Raw genomic sequence first — 13,014 nt, forward strand, 5'->3', positions numbered from 1 at the left:
AAAGCCAAACACCCAGCTCCTTTTTAATAGCAACCAAGAAAGCACTTGGAAGAACATGAGCTTGAAGTCACGTGCGACCTCGAATGTTAGGGGTTGAACCGTGTCTCCTGAACGGCTGTTAGGTCCTAACCCTCAGAATGTGACCCTATTTGGAGACTTGGTCTTTATAGAGGTAATCAAGTGAAAGTGAGGATATTAGGGGGGCCCTAATCTAACACGACTAGTGTCCTTATAAAAAGTGGAAATTTGGACACAGAGACAGGTGTGTGGAAGAGGAGGGTGTGAAGACACAGGGAAACTGCCATCTACATGCCAAGAAACGCCTGAGGCCACCAGGAGCTGGAGGCAGCCTGGATCAGACTTTCCCTCACAGCCCTCAAAGGCACTGACCCTGCCAATACCTTCACCTCAGACTTCTGGCCTTTAGAATTATTGTTAAAGCCCCCTAGTCCATGGCACCCTGTGACAGCAGTCCTGGGATCGACAAATCAAGCAAGGCCTGAGGAAAGCAGGTCACTGCAGTCCCAGACCTCCTGGCGGGCTTGGCCTTGGGCTCATCGCATCTACAGAGCTGCCTAGAAGGACTTTCTAGGGGCCAAGAGGATGATGTTGCCCACCATCTGGTGCCCTCCAGTGACTCGCTATTGCTCAGCAAATGAGCCTGGCTGCTGCTCCGGTGCAGACCTGCTCACACTGCTCCCCGCCACCCCGTGCAGAGCACACTCCTCTGCATTTCACACTTACCCAAGGGCTCTCCAAAACCTACTCCACCTCCCACTGGTAGAAGATGCCCCTGCCTGATTTGGAGCTGTATGGAGATAAACTGACAAATTCAGCAACTGCCTAAGAGTCAGCTGTTTTTAATATAGAGTTAGCAGGAATATTTTCACCAATGTTTTTGCTACTATAAACAAAGAAGTTTGGCAGCCGTAAGAAAGTTGCTATGTGTACTTTATACAAAGATCACTTCAAACTTAATAAAGGTTAATTTACATGTTTTAAAAGAAAATGATATAATAAAGAATGGTGTTGAACAAGTAGATAAATGCAGCTGGTTAATTTATTCAGAGAACAAATATGTCATGCTCTGTCCCTTTATATCTTCCTTTGTTGTATTTTTTCAAAGAGAATTACAGAATTGCAAAGAATTGTTAAAGAAATAAAAAATTACTTACCTCTTCTGTATTAACAATAAGCTTGGCTAAGAAGAGACGAATATTTAATGGTACTGATGAATTTCCAAGTTTGCCATGGAGAAATTTCATCCAAGGAGAAAGATCTCTTGGCACTGAACCCTGAAATTAAGCACTCAAAATTACTTTAAAAAGTGGAATAAAATAACCTCACATTTTGATATTATGAGAAAACAATGACAAAGGCAGACATGAACAACAAAAAATGTTTATCTGATATGCAATTTGGTTTGGTCTTCAAGATTAAGAGTTAATTCTCAATATAATACCAATGAACAGTATTAACAGATAACAGAAGGTACGTGGGGACAGCACCTCCTCTCCCGCAGTGGGGCTCAGGCTCCTGTGCATGTGCTGGATCAGGGCTACCATCGGGGCCATACATTCGTGCTGGTTGAGCTCGTCCATCTCCAGCTCCAGGACACCACCCTGGGCCACGGGAGCCTGATGCTCCTATGGAGAGGGAAGAAGCTCATGATGCAGAGTGTGCTGCCAAAATGTCCATGAACATAAGAGTCTTATTTTGGGGGCAATATCATATAACAAACACTTAGGTAATGATCATTGGGTAATAATATCAAATACACTAAGTGTGTTTTCTTATTAAACAGCTAGAATATAAACAGGACCTCGTGTCTTCCTTACATTCTGGATACACAGAGCTCCCCTACCCCGTCTTCCCAGTCACTCCCCAGGTGGCACCTGAGATCAGACATCTCTGCTACATTGACCCCAGACCCCCTGACTTCCTTCCTGTGCGAAATCTGCTCAGTGTACAGGACAGAACGCTGGGGCTTAGGTCTTAGAAAATTCTCCAGATTAACACTATTCTCTGAGGACTACCTACAGACAGAGAACTGGCCTCCCACAGTAATAGCAAGGCAGAGCTGTGACCCCACTCTCCTACAAAATTCAACAAGGTTCTTTTAGTATGTGAAACGTGATCATTACCCGTCTCTGAAAATGACTGGTGGTAAAATTAGGGTCTTGGGAGCTGTAAGAATAACTCTGAACTCCAGTTGAGAAATCAAACTGACTCATTTCCTCACTCAGGCTACTGTCTGCCAGATATGACAAGGAAGACATATAATGAGGAACATCTGAAATATAAATAAGAAGACACATGTATTCAAACACAATCAGCAAGAAATATATTTCTCTAAGCTCAAATGATAATAAAATCAAAGGATACTTTTAACTAAGGCTTTCATCAACCCTGTAATTTCTAACGCATTGTTCAGATTACCAAAGCAGAAAGAAAATGGGGAAAAAACCTCCCTTTGTTTTTGTCATTATTTAGCAGTTACTCTCTATTGTCATAGATAAATTAAGTTAAACTGGATCGAATTTTTGGATATGATTAACAGATTTTCTTTGCATTTAAAATTTTGATGTGTAGGCCGGGCGCGGTGGCTCACGCCTGTAATCCTAGCACTCTGGGAGGCCAAGGTGGGCGGATCGTTTGAGCTCAGGAGTTCAAGACCAGCCTGAGCAAGACCAAGATCCCGTCTCTACTAAAAATAGAAAGAAATTGGCTGGACAACTAAAAATATACAGAAAAAATTAGCTGGGCATGGTGGCGCACTCCTGTAGTTGCAGCTACCCGGGAGCCTGAGGCAGTAGGATTGCTTGAGCCCAGGAGTGTGAGGTTGCTGTGAGCTAGGCTCACACCACGGCACTCTAGCCTGGGCAACACAGTAAGACTCTGTCTCAAAAAAAAAAAAAATTTTGATGTGTACATTTTGCCCAATATGTCTAACATAAATATGAAAAGAAATACTACTGAAAAATAGCTCATCTAAAATATACAAGGGATTTAGAAAACTGGTCCAAATTGTATACTCATATCAAGAAATGGTGATAAAAGCTATGAAGAAAAATTAAGTAAAAAATCCTAACAAGGAGCATGTGGAGGGACAGAGCGTTAACTTTATAAATAGGGAGGCCAGGAAGAGCCTCCTTCAAGGGTTGACACTAAACAAAATGTCACGAAGTACACCAATATCTGGGGTCTAGATTGTTAGAGGGGACAGCAAGTGCAAATGCCCTGGAACAAAAACAAGCCTGGTGCCCAGAAGGCACATCCAGGGGCCCTTCTGCTGGAGTGGAGTGAGCAGGAAGGAAGGCTGCAGCAGAGGTGGCCAGCAGTTCAGGGGCCTCAGGCAGCTCTGCCCTCAGAGAGATGGGAAGCTGCTGGGAGGTTCAGAACAAAGGAGTGGCAGGATAGAATCTGTCTTCTAATACAGATTTCTGAATGTATAGAAATATACAAACATTATCCATACACAAACAAAGAGACTTCGCACTAGATTCACACTTTGTTTTTTAAGTGTAACATATCTGAGCACCATTTGGCTGCTATGAGACCTTTTCATGCAGTTAAGTTTAGCTAATTACATTCCCTTCAAAATATAATTCCATTTGCCACTTAAAAATAAAATATTTTTTCAAATTCAATTTCAGTGTTTTGGAGTAGTTAAAATGTTTTCTATTTACATAAAAAATACCAATTTTTAGAAGACTTTCTCATTTTGTTGAAAACATCCTACCTGAATCCCCATTTGCTGCTTCTCTGGCTTCTTTCCTAATTTCAATGTACTTTTTTTTTCTTTCCATAGGAACCTATTAGGCAAAACAAATACACAATTTAAAATATTTTAGAATTGTGGTCACATTTTTTCTGTTTTAATAGCAATATGGCAAAAACACAAATTATGAAATTTTAAACAAAACTTTGATCAAATTTAAAAGTACTCAAAAATATCCACAAAAAGAGATGGGTAAGTATTGCTTAAGGGAGTCTTTCCCACACACTCTCAAAGTCTGTGGACATAGGTAGTTGCCCCCTCCCCGCTCCCCACTAATGTTAGCTCTTACACAGCTGAACACAGTGTATGCTGAGCTTTCACAGCCATGTGCCTGGATTACCAATAATTTTTACTTCATCTCTGAGCCTCGGTGTCCTCAACTAAACAGTTATGATATATCATAGCACCTTACAATTTTGTTGTAAAGTTTAGAAGTAACATACAGCGTGTGTCGACATGCCTAATAAACTGGTGCTATTATTATTTTGGTTTTTAGTTCTTTGAACATATGCCTAGATAAAAAATCCAAGTCTATTCCAAAAGGATGCAAGGTAGCAAGCAACCATTCACATGCAGTGATGTGGTCGAGGTCAGAAGCTGTGTGGAAACGTGCAGGCTATGGTACATGAGCTTGGCACTCTGTCCCCCTTCCCATTTCTAATGGGCCATGAAGGCAACAACCATCACCTTCTCACCAACTGCTGAAGCTGGCATGTCAATCTGAGCTTGGCTAAAACCAAACTTGTCTCATCTGCCACAGCAAGTCTTCCAGTTACCCTATGACATTTCCTTTGTCCAGCCCAGCTGCCCCAGCAGTACCACAAGGTTAAGATTCATATCAGTATGGGCCTCAGCTTCTCTTTTTTTTTTTTAATTTCAGCATATTATGGGGGTACAGATGTTCAGGTTACGTATGTTGCCCTTGCCCCCCCGCAAAAGTCCGAGTTTCAAGCATGTCCATCCCTCGGATGGTGCGCATCACACTCTTTCTGTATGCATATACCTGTCCCCTTCTCTCCCCTCCCCTCTCCCCACTGCCCAACATCCAATAGATGTTATTCTTATATGTGCACTTATGTGTTCATCAGTTAATACCAATTTGATGGTGAGTACTTGTGGTGCTTGTTTTTCCATTCTTGGGATACTTCACTAAGTAGAATGGCTTTCAGCTCTATCCAGGAGAATACAAGAGGTGCTATATCACCATTGTTTCTTAAAGCTGAATAGAACTCTATCGCATACATATACCACATTTTATTAATCCACTCATGTATTGATGGACACTTGGGTTGTTTCCACATCTTTGCAATTGTGAATTGTGCTGTTATAAACATTCAGGTGCGGGGGGGGGTCTCAGCTTCTTTAAAGGAATTTGCTCAGAAAACAACTCTAGGATATGTCCTAACACCTCCTTTTATTGGCACTGTTTTTCCTTCACAAGTCAAGACATGGAAAAATCCAGTTCTAATGAATTTTGTCGTAGTTGTCTAAGACTGTACCTAAAGCTGAAACTGTCAGTTTTTGTAGTTGAAACCAGACTTGAATATTGGCAATTTAACATGTTCAACATTACAACTTTTTCTCTGTGAGCACCTGAGAAATTTTTTGAACTTAGAAACATTAAAAAGTTTACTCACCTCAACTTCTATAGGAAATGTATAGCAGCGCTTCAGGTCTATCAGATTTTCAAAAATAAGCAAGTTCTGTAAATCCAAAGAATCATACAACAGTATTTAAATGGTATAACTGATGGACTACAGAATTGACGCTACTTAATAACTCATGGAGAAGCACTTTGGCTTTTAAATATACCTACAGAACCAAAAGAACCACATCTTTAATATCATAAGAAGGTGCAAATTATAATACACTTTGATAGAATATAACCTTTGAAATCCTACAATGAAAGTAATAGTGAACACCTCAGGAGGGGCCTACCTTTTCTGGTTTTTCACTGAAGAGAAAACCTTGGTAAAATTTCAGCTCACTGAAAACACAGCAGATGACAGAGATGGCACAGTTGTACGCGGCACAGTGATAAAGTCTCCTCCTCCCCAGCAGCTGACTCTCCCCAGCCATGTTCTCGGTAAATGCATCATGGCACAACCTGCAGAGTACAGCCAGGTTACAATCAATTCACATAACGTGGAGATCGCTGCTCAAGCCCTATGATGCCAGATAACAGGATCTGACACAGTTCACCTTTCTAAGTGTCAGGTTTGTGCCAGGCACAGTACTGGGCACTGTGAATGTGAAGATGAACACAGCACGTCTCACAGCAAAGGCAGCCTACATGGATCTCATAAGGTCAGCACAGCAACAGCAGTAAGTAAAGAAACAGGGAAGCAGGGAGGACAGACAGCAGTCCAGTGTGAGGACCTAGCAAAGGATCTAAGAGAAAGTATCTGAGCTTAGTTTTGAAATGCAAGTTAGCCAAAGGAAAAACGTGTGCTGGCATTCCAAGCAGAGAGAACAGTGTCACTCTGAACAAAGGTGAAACCTGGTGGTGAGAGAGAGGAAGAAGGTAGGTCCCTAGGAGAGGTCTCCACAGTGCTAAGGAGTGTGGACACAAGCCTGCAGGATGCGGCTGCCGCTGCTTTTGCAGTACTATGTAGCAGATGCAACATACTATCTGGCCCGCAAAGCCAGAGGTGTTTACAACTGGTCCTTTACAGAAAAAGTCTGCTGACCCCTGCTCCTTAAGACCAGGTGCCACTGACAGGTTTTAGGCAGAGAAATGAAACAGTCAGGCTCACATTCCAGCTGTAACTGTCATTCCGGCAGCAGTGCAGACAGAACAGAGAGACACAAGCCTAGGAGCAGGGAGAATAGTTACAAAGGAAACAACGGCGATGGCTCGCCAAAGAAGTGCAGACACTAAAACAAGGCCGAATAAAGGGGAATGGGTTTCAGGAATATTGAAAAGATAAAATCAACCACATCTATTTGGTGACAGACAGGGTGTGGATGGAGGGTGGGGAGATGAAGAAGAAAGAATAAAATATGACTCTCAAGTCTCTTGTTTGTGCAAATAACTGGATGGTGATGTCATTCACTGAGGAGGTAAGATAAGGAGTAAGATAAGGCAGGAGGAGAGTAATGATGAGTTTGGAGATGCAAAATAAGATACCACAAAGTCTATGTTCAACATTTACTAAGAGAAAAACTCCATTAGAAGACTAGTTTTAGAGAAAATGTACTTGATTACTTTGTGTTTTATAGAATGTCTGTAAAAAAATATTTACCACTCCTTTAATTTCCAATGATAGTCAAAAAAAAAAATAAAATACCCTAAATCCTTTCTTACTATAAATCATAGCACTAAAAATATATCAAGCTATGCAGGGGGAAAAATGGCAGTAAAAGAAAAAAAGTTTTATTCTTTAGAAAAGATGAGTACAAGAAAAAATGTCTATAATCCAATAACACACTAAAAGTCCACCTCAGTAGTTTGTACATAAAAAAACTATAAAAGTTACTATTTACATAAAACAAACATATGACATACATGCATAAAAATGTATGCGCCAAAAACATTAAAAAATCAAATAAAACCCAAAATTAAGTAAAATCTTACTTAATCAGTGTCTTTGTAAGTTCATTTCCTTCTGTAATACACGATCCATGGAAAACTTGATTAATTTTAGATTCCTTAGAGTGAACATCATCTTTTGGAAGACGAGAATACATTACATCTAGCATTTTATAGTAGCCCATCTTCTTGGTGATTTGAGTATCAAAGGTAGATTCATTTAGCTTAGAAGAGATAACAAACAATTATCTTCAGTCTTATCAAACATGAAAAATGTTATTGAAATTCACATCCAATTTAATACTTAATAATAATACTTTAGAAAGAAATACCTTTAAAAGTCAAAAATGTTAAGTCACTTCAATAAAAGGGCACCCAGTTGTCCAGGGTCTAAAATGTGGCTATAAGCACTAATGTGTTATGTTCGGTGAATAGGAAATAACACACCGCGTTCAGATAGTAAGCGCAGGGTATACAGTGTTTGCACAATCTGATTGAAGATATGGGACCAGCAGGTGAATATCCAACATAGTAAAACACAAAATTTTTAACTATTTTGAAATTTACATTAATAATGTGCCATTTGGGTATTCACGATCTTTTCCAACATGATTCTTAGGGAGGCTGGATGATGTCCCATGCCCTCACCCCACAAAAGATATCTGAAAGATGCCCCAACTCCTGGAACCTTGACTGTAACTTCCTCAAGTGGCAAAAGAGGGCTTTGCAGACATGATTTATTTGAGGACCTTGAGATGGGAGATTATTCTGGATCATTCAGGTGGTTTCTGAATGAAATCACATGCAGCCTTACGGGAGGGATGTAGAAGGAGATCAGACAGACAGGAAAAGGACTGTGACAACAGAGGCAGAGACCTGAGGGATGCTGGCAGCCACCACAAGCTGGAAGAGGCAAGGAAAAGCTTTCCCCTGGAGTTCTCAGTGTGAGCCTGGCCCTGGCAACACTGTGGTTTTGGCCCAGTGAAACTGATTTTGGACATCTGACCTCCAGAACTGTGAGAGAATACATTTCTATTGCTCTAGGCCTCCAAGTTTGTGGGGAGCTGTTACAGCAGCCACAGGACACAATTGCAGACCCCATGTGGCCACAGGCTGTTATCAAGAGTAGAGGGAACGCTCCACGAACAGCAGATGCCACTCAGCTGAGCACATGGCAGTTTCTAATGACACTGGTCATTAGAGATTGGTAAATTCTCATTAATATTTAATTTAGTAGATATATGATACCTTTGTAAACCTGGACTTCAACACATCAATGGCATCCACCACAATTCTGCTGAAGAATTCTCTCAAGGCATCCAGGCTACAGTGCCACAGCAGAGTGAGGAGAACACGATCTACAAACGCTTGGCGAGTGACACTTAAAAGCAGGTCCTCCCTCCTGAACATTCTATGTATGCTTTCCAGAAGGCCTAATTGTGTGACACATGAACCCCTAAGAAAAAAAGATAAAATTACAATGACTATTCATGCTTTCAACAAATATTTTATGAGTGTAGTAACAGGCAAAGTAAACACCAATGATTATAAACTACAAAAATAACTTTAAGGATTATATATATACAAAACCCATGAAATACAAAAAATATTTGCATATAAACCATACTGTTTTACTCATCCCCCAAAATCTTCAAATCAAATTTAGGCATTAGGAAGAAGAATGTTTTCATTTACTTTTAAATCTGGGCTTGCTTAAATAACATCTGGAAGGCTATGGAAGAGTCTCAGGCCCAAAGATGGTCACGATTCTAGGATTTGAAACTCATGAGTTACGATTTAAAAATTCTAGTCTCTCCCTACTAAAGAACCACCATCCCTACTTCCTATACAAAGAGGCACCCATCTGGCCCTTTACTTTCTCACCTGACAAATAAGATATTATAAAGTTTCACCTATCAATCTATAATTTGAGAATGCAAAGCTAGCTTCCTCATCTATAAAAATAAGAGTTAGGACTAAATGACCATTAAAATTCTGATGCTCTGAAGGCAGACATTATAAGAGATCAGAAGGTAATGCAGGCATAAACGTTTAAGGGTGCAGCACACTACTAGATGCTGCACAGGCTTCGTAATATGCATCCAGGCACTACCACGGATGGCACGGTTGTGTCCCCCACATGCACGTGCTGAAACCCCAACATCCAGTGCGATGGGATTAGGAGGTGGAGCTGGAGGGAGGAGATTAGGGCCCTTATAAAAGAAGCCCCAGAGAGCTGTCTTGACCCTCCTGCCATATGAGAACACAGCGAGAAGGTGCTGTCTATAACTGGGAACCAGGCCCTAACTAGACACTGAATCCACTGGCATGTTGATCTTGGACTTCTTGCCTCCAGAACTGTGAGAAATAAATTCCTAAAGTTTACAGGCCACCCAGGCTGTGGTATTCTGCTACAGCAGCCTGAAGAACTAAGACAGGCATGGTCCTGGATTTAATTTTTCGTGAGGAGCTTTCTGCTAGTGAGCACAGCAGAAAGGCACACAGCTCCTAGCCTTCAAGCATTCAACCGTTGTATAAAAAGCTAAGAGAAGATGGAGGAGAAGCAAAAGATAGAGAATAAAGATCTAATTTAAAAATGGGCCAACAGATGGGTTACCCAAAATTAAATGTAAATAAACATTAAATAAATGAAAATATGCTCTATTTCACCCATAATAAAAGAAAAACAAATTAAAGTGACACGAGAGACCCTTTCTCACCCATAAAATTAGAAAAAATCCAAATGTTTTGACAATATTGCCAAGATGATGGTGACGCAGACACTCTCCTACGTTGCTGGAGGGAATACAAGCAACACGCCCCCAGAAGAAGAGGTGTGGAGAGCTCGCAAAACCACAAATGCATTTATTTACCTTGGCACCTGTACTGAGGACTCTACCCCAAAGATATACTGGCAAAATGCAAGTAACATAAACACATGGCTATTTTCCATGGCATTATTTTAAACAGCAAAAGATTGAACACAAAAGTCCATCGGTAGGGGGCTGCTTCAAAATACTATGACACTTCCACACATCCCAGAATTATATGCTTGTTTTTTAAAAAAAGCAATGAGGAAGATCTGTGTGTACTGATGTGGAGTGACCTGGAGGAGACGTCACGTGGAGGAAAAAGGACAGTGACAAGGCAGAGACGGAGGCAAGACTCCCTGCAATGCAGCTCAGTGGACAGTAGTTCTGAGTTGCGAACCCTGCAAATACCTCACCTGTTCAAAAAGAAAAATCAAAAGAAAAAAGAAAAACAATTTCTAAAATTTGAAACTTAATTAAAATACATATACCTAATTGGTGTCATAACCACACATCAAAAAAAGCTCTATCGAATTATTTTAGAACACAAAATTTGACTGTTTATCCTCAAAGGGTACTTTCTAAGTAAATTGTAGCTACAATAGAAAATGTAAACTTTATCTAGCTGTCATTCTATGTAGTAATATTGGTCTTGTTATTTTTGAAAGTATTTTATGTATATTGTAAAATAAAGTAATTAAGTAATGATAGAATATCATTGGAAACAACATTGTAAAGGGAAAAAAGGAATACTATCTACCATCTAAGGGAATGTGAGAATAATATTAATAAAAGTTAAATTAAAACCCTATAATCTTAATTTTGAAAGGCAAAGAATAAAAGAAAGAAAAAAGGATAAGAAGTTAAATTATAATCCCATAAGGAGAAAAAAAGAAAATAAGGAAAAATATTTAATAGTAAAAAATATTATTGTCTTTTTTTCTTTGCCTGACTGCACTTGCTAGAACTACAGTATTAGGCTGAACACAAGGGGAAAGTGCAGATATCCTTGCCTTGTTCCCAGTCTTAGGAAGAAACTATTCAGTCTTTCACTATTAAATATTCTGTTGGCTGTTGCTTTTTCGTAGATGACCTTTGTCAGTTTTATCATGAATGGGTGTTGGATTCTGTCAAAAATGTTTCTGCATCTACTGCAATGATAACACGGTTTTTGTCCTTTATTCTACCAATACGGTATATAATATTGATTTCCGGAGGGTAAACCAGCCTTGCATTCCCAGGATAAATACCAAAAGGTTATGGTGTATAATCTTTTGTATATGTTGTTAAATTTAGTTCACTAATATCTTTTAAAAAAATTTTGTGTGTATATTCATCAGGGATATCTACTAGTCTACACTTTTCTTGTGATGTCTTTTCTGTCCTTGATATGAGGGTGATACCGGCCCCACAGAAGGAGTTGGGAAGCATTCCTTCCTCTTGTTTGTTCCAAAGAGTTTATGAAGTATTGGTCTTATTTTTTCTTTAACTGTTTGATAAAATTCTGCAGTGAAGCTATCTAGGTCTAGGCTTTCCGTTGTGAGAAGATTTTTAATTATTAATTCAATTTATTTAGTTGTTAGAGGAATACTCAATAATATTTCCTACATAAAATAAAAATATTTCCTCTTGTGCTAGTTTTAGTAACTTGTGACTTTCTAGGAATTTGTCCATTTTACTTAAGTTGTTGAGTTTGTTGGCATAAGGTTGTTCATAATATTCCCTTATTATCCTTTTATACTTTTTGAAAAGTCAGTGGTTGCATCCTCTCTTTCATTCTTAATTTTCATGAACTATGTTTTTTCCTTTATTTTTGGTTAGCCTAGCTAATAGTTTATCAATTCCATTTACCTTTTCAAAAATCAATTTTTGGTTTTGTTGATTTTTTTTCACCGTTTTTCTGTTTTGGGTTCATTAATTTTTACTCTAACCTTAATTCCTTCCTTCAGTTTGTCTTTGGTTTAGTTTTTTTTTTTTCTTTTTCTAGATTTTAAGATACAAAGTTTAGATTATTGATTTGAAGTCTTTCTTATTTTCTAACATAGGCAATAAAAGATTTAAATTTCCCTCTGAGAACCTCTTTAGCTACATCCCATACATATGGATATGCTTTCCTCTTATTTTATTCAGATCAAAATATTATCTGACTTCCCTTGTAATTTCTTCTTTAACCCAAGTGTTATTTAGAAATGTGTTGTTTATTAATTAGTTGGTTATTCAGAAATGTTTTCGGATTCCCCAAAATTCCTTCTGTTGTTAATTTCTAATTTAACTTCATTGTGGTCAGAGAACATACTCTGTATCATTTCAATCTTTTTTAAATTTATTAAGACTTTGTTTTATGGCGTCACATATGGTCTGTCCTGAAGAATGTTCCACATATGTTCAAAAAGAATGAGTGTTACGCTGTTGTGCAGGTTTTATAGTTGGTCGATGATAATATTTTAAAAAGTCAATACAAAGGAACGAACTATATCATGGATGAACTGCAAAGACATTATGCTGAACAGAGAAGCCAGACATAGGGTCACATATTGTGTGATTCCATTTATACAAAATGTCCAGAAAAGGCAAATGTACAAAGACAGAAAGCGGATCAGTGGTCACCTGAAGCTGGGGCCGGGAACGGGAATCAACTGTAAATGGTCAAGTAGGATCTTAGTGGGGGGATAAAAATGTTATATAGTGCTGGTTGTACCACTTGGTAAAGTTCTGAACAGTATACTAAAAATGGGTAAATTTTATGATTTATAAAATATAACTCAATAAAATAAATTCACATGGATATTTACAAATTCAATATAAATGCCAATTAAAAAACTCATTGAGGCCGGGCGCAGTGGCTCACGCCTGTAATCCTAGCACTCTGGGAGCCCGAGGCGGACGGATCG

The 13,014-nt window shown here is 39.0% G+C and overlaps 1 protein-coding gene across 2 annotated transcripts in view; it reads right to left on the minus strand.

Annotated features, from left to right (window-relative positions):
- Nucleotides 1-13,014, minus strand: part of PRKDC (protein kinase, DNA-activated, catalytic polypeptide) — a 158,587-nt gene that overhangs the window by 71,336 nt on the left and 74,237 nt on the right. For both annotated transcript variants that reach the window (XM_012661443.1, XM_012661444.1), the window contains exons 41-48: nt 8,562-8,769; nt 7,359-7,537; nt 5,720-5,888; nt 5,419-5,484; nt 3,743-3,815; nt 2,145-2,293; nt 1,509-1,646; nt 1,176-1,295 (exon numbers count right to left, since the gene is read on the minus strand). In XM_012661443.1, the coding sequence (XP_012516897.1) occupies nt 1,176-1,295; nt 1,509-1,646; nt 2,145-2,293; nt 3,743-3,815; nt 5,419-5,484; nt 5,720-5,888; nt 7,359-7,537; nt 8,562-8,769 (1,102 nt within the window). The remainder of the gene's footprint in view (nt 1-1,175; nt 1,296-1,508; nt 1,647-2,144; nt 2,294-3,742; nt 3,816-5,418; nt 5,485-5,719; nt 5,889-7,358; nt 7,538-8,561; nt 8,770-13,014) is intronic.

The sequence above is a fragment of the Propithecus coquereli genome, unplaced genomic scaffold (assembly GCF_000956105.1).
Source record: "Propithecus coquereli isolate 6110/MARCELLA unplaced genomic scaffold, Pcoq_1.0 Scaffold71, whole genome shotgun sequence".
Lineage (NCBI taxonomy): Eukaryota > Metazoa > Chordata > Mammalia > Primates > Indriidae > Propithecus > Propithecus coquereli.